The sequence below is a fragment of the Halyomorpha halys genome, unplaced genomic scaffold (genome assembly GCF_000696795.3).
Source record: "Halyomorpha halys isolate HHAL.00 unplaced genomic scaffold, Hhal_1.1 Scaffold1129.1, whole genome shotgun sequence".
Classification (NCBI taxonomy): Eukaryota; Metazoa; Arthropoda; class Insecta; order Hemiptera; family Pentatomidae; genus Halyomorpha; species Halyomorpha halys.
In genome coordinates, this window is record NW_027105263.1 from 221,241 (window position 1) to 223,749 (window position 2,509).

A 2,509-nucleotide genomic window follows, 5' to 3' on the forward strand; every position below is an offset into this window, starting at 1 on the left:
TTATTAGAGTTTAATATAAGTTAAATCTTTGTTTTATAATTTTTCCAATGTAATAAAAATTCTGATCAGTTGTAATTTTTTTAAAATTTTAAAAACCTTATTGACAATACAATTAGGTATATATAAAAATTAGTATAATTAATCGATTCATAATATACAAAGTCGTTCAAAGAGAAAACCAATCCAAATGAAATAAATTGATACAAATAATTATTATTAATATAATTTTGTTTTTAAAATAACATAAAAAATTAGCGACACTGCCAGGATCGCTTTTCCTTACAACCTTCATAATGAAATGTAAATATTATCATTAAATTTATTTTATTTTTTTTCAATAATTTAACATTGTATACCTTTATTTTTTTGGCTCCTGGGGTATATTGGCAAGAACCCTTATGTTATATTTTTCTTTCTTGTTTCACAAAAAAAAAGTTTTATTGAAATCGTCTGTAGCCCCCTTATATTAGTTAGACTTGTTATAAAATGAAGCTGTTATGGTTTAGAGTGCAGTAAGTTGGGAACACAAGGAAGCTAGCCAGAAGCACGCTTCCCAAACAGATTACAGGACTGGTTTTGGAGGCAAATTTGGAGTTGAGGCTGATCGCCAGGACAAGTCAGCGGTCGGCTGGGACCATGTCGAGAAATTGAATAAGCATGAGTCACAAACTGGTATAGCTTTAGTTAGCTTTAAATTAATTTATATTTATTATTAGATTAATTTATATATATATAATTTAGCGTTTATCTTTTCATTTTACTTATTAAAAAATTACCATTTCAGAAAAAAATTGATTGAATTTGAAATTACTTTCTGGTTGTTTGTTGTTTACCAATGTATAGTAAAAGTCATATTTGGTGAATAGGTGTCATTCTATGAATTATCAGAATCAGAATTTATTTTATACTATTCTGATTTTACCAGAGGATCTAAATGTAATATTGTCAATACTAAGAATAGTTGAAAAGAGAGGTCAAGTAATCGCTTAATTTTATTTGAGCTCTCATTTGGTTTTTAATGATTTTATTTTATGGTAACTATATTGTGGGATGTATGATATATTGTATTAAGTCCTAAAAAAATTGTTTTGAACTAATTTTTTATAAATCATTGAAGCTCTTCTATCAATTGCCACTATTAGTACATAGTAGTTTATTGGCTCTAGGTGATGAACCATCATCAGTGGTTCGTTGCCAATATTGTTGTTATTTTATTGGCTCTAGATGATGAACCATCCTCAGTGGTTTGTTGCCAATATTGTTGTTATTTTATTGGCTCTAGATGATGAACCATCCTCAGTGGTTCATTGCCAATATTGTTGTTATTTTATTGGCTCTAGATGATGAATCATCATCTGTGGCTCATTGCCAATTTTGTTGTTATTTTATTGGCTCTAGGTAATGAACTATCAGCAGTGGTTCATTGCCAATATTGGTGTTATTTTATTAGCTCTAGGTAATGAACCATCATCAGTGGTTCATTGCCAATATTGGTGTTATTTTATTGCCTCTAGATGACAAACCATCATCGTCATCATTGTTTATTGCTAACATTGGTGTTATTTTATTGGCTCTAAATGGAGAACCATAATCATTATCAGTATTCTGTAATAACTATCATCTATTGCTTAGTTGTAATTTTTCCATCTGCTTTATATTTAGCACTAATATAATTGATTTGCTGTTTTTATTTATTATAAATATTTTCTAATTTAATGTTGGACTTTATTATTTACTATCTGAAATTTTTAGATTTATAATCAGTTATAATTGTGATTAGATGCTTGATGTGGATAGTCCTTTAATTGTTTGTTTGTATTCTCTGCGGAAGCATATTTCTTGTTTAATTTTGCAGTATTTATTATGTTAGGAAATTTGTTTTTATTTTTTATATATTTGTTGAATTTACAAAATGTTAACATTTATTCACAGCGTTTGCATTGAGCAAGCATGTGAATTTTTATATTTTGTCATTGAGAATGTTTTCACCGATTATTGTTACTTCGTACTTTCCTTTTACAAATTCTTATTATGCTATGAGTAATTGCTTTAAAAATTTTTATTTTATTGGCTGCTTCAGTGTGTTTGCTTTATAGTTACAATATTATTGTATGTTTCACTCTCTATTCTCAAGGCATGCATAAAGTGTAATGCAGTATATGAGCATGTATATAGTTTCATTTAATCAGATTACTCTCGTGGTTTCGGGGGTAAGTTTGGAATCGAAAAGGATCGGCAGGACCGTGTGGCTGTAGGCTGGGACCACATTGAAGCACCACAGAAGCATCCCTCTCAGAAAGGTAAGTGACTTGCTTCAATTATTTATATAGGTGTAATTAAATTTCATCTTAAAGATTTATATGTAAGTAATATTTTCAATTGTCCTTTAGGTGTTTTATTAACAATCTGAAAATTCCCTAATTTTTTGTCAATTGCTGTCTCTTTTGCATAATGTTTTCCAGTTTTCCAATTTTTATCAATAAGTTACCTTCTTTAAATTAATCTACTA

The 2,509-nt window shown here is 28.5% G+C and overlaps 1 protein-coding gene across 1 annotated transcript in view; it reads left to right on the top strand.

Moving 5' to 3' along the window:
- The window catches only part of LOC136795022 (src substrate cortactin-like), a gene marked incomplete at its 3' end in the record, with an annotated part of 11,904 nt that extends 9,604 nt beyond the window's left edge, over positions 1-2,300 (top strand). The window contains 2 exon segments of the mRNA XM_067050077.1: positions 507-672; positions 2,190-2,300. Of these exon segments, the coding sequence (XP_066906178.1) occupies positions 507-672; positions 2,190-2,300 (277 nt within the window).
- Between the last annotated feature and the right edge of the window lie 209 nt (positions 2,301-2,509).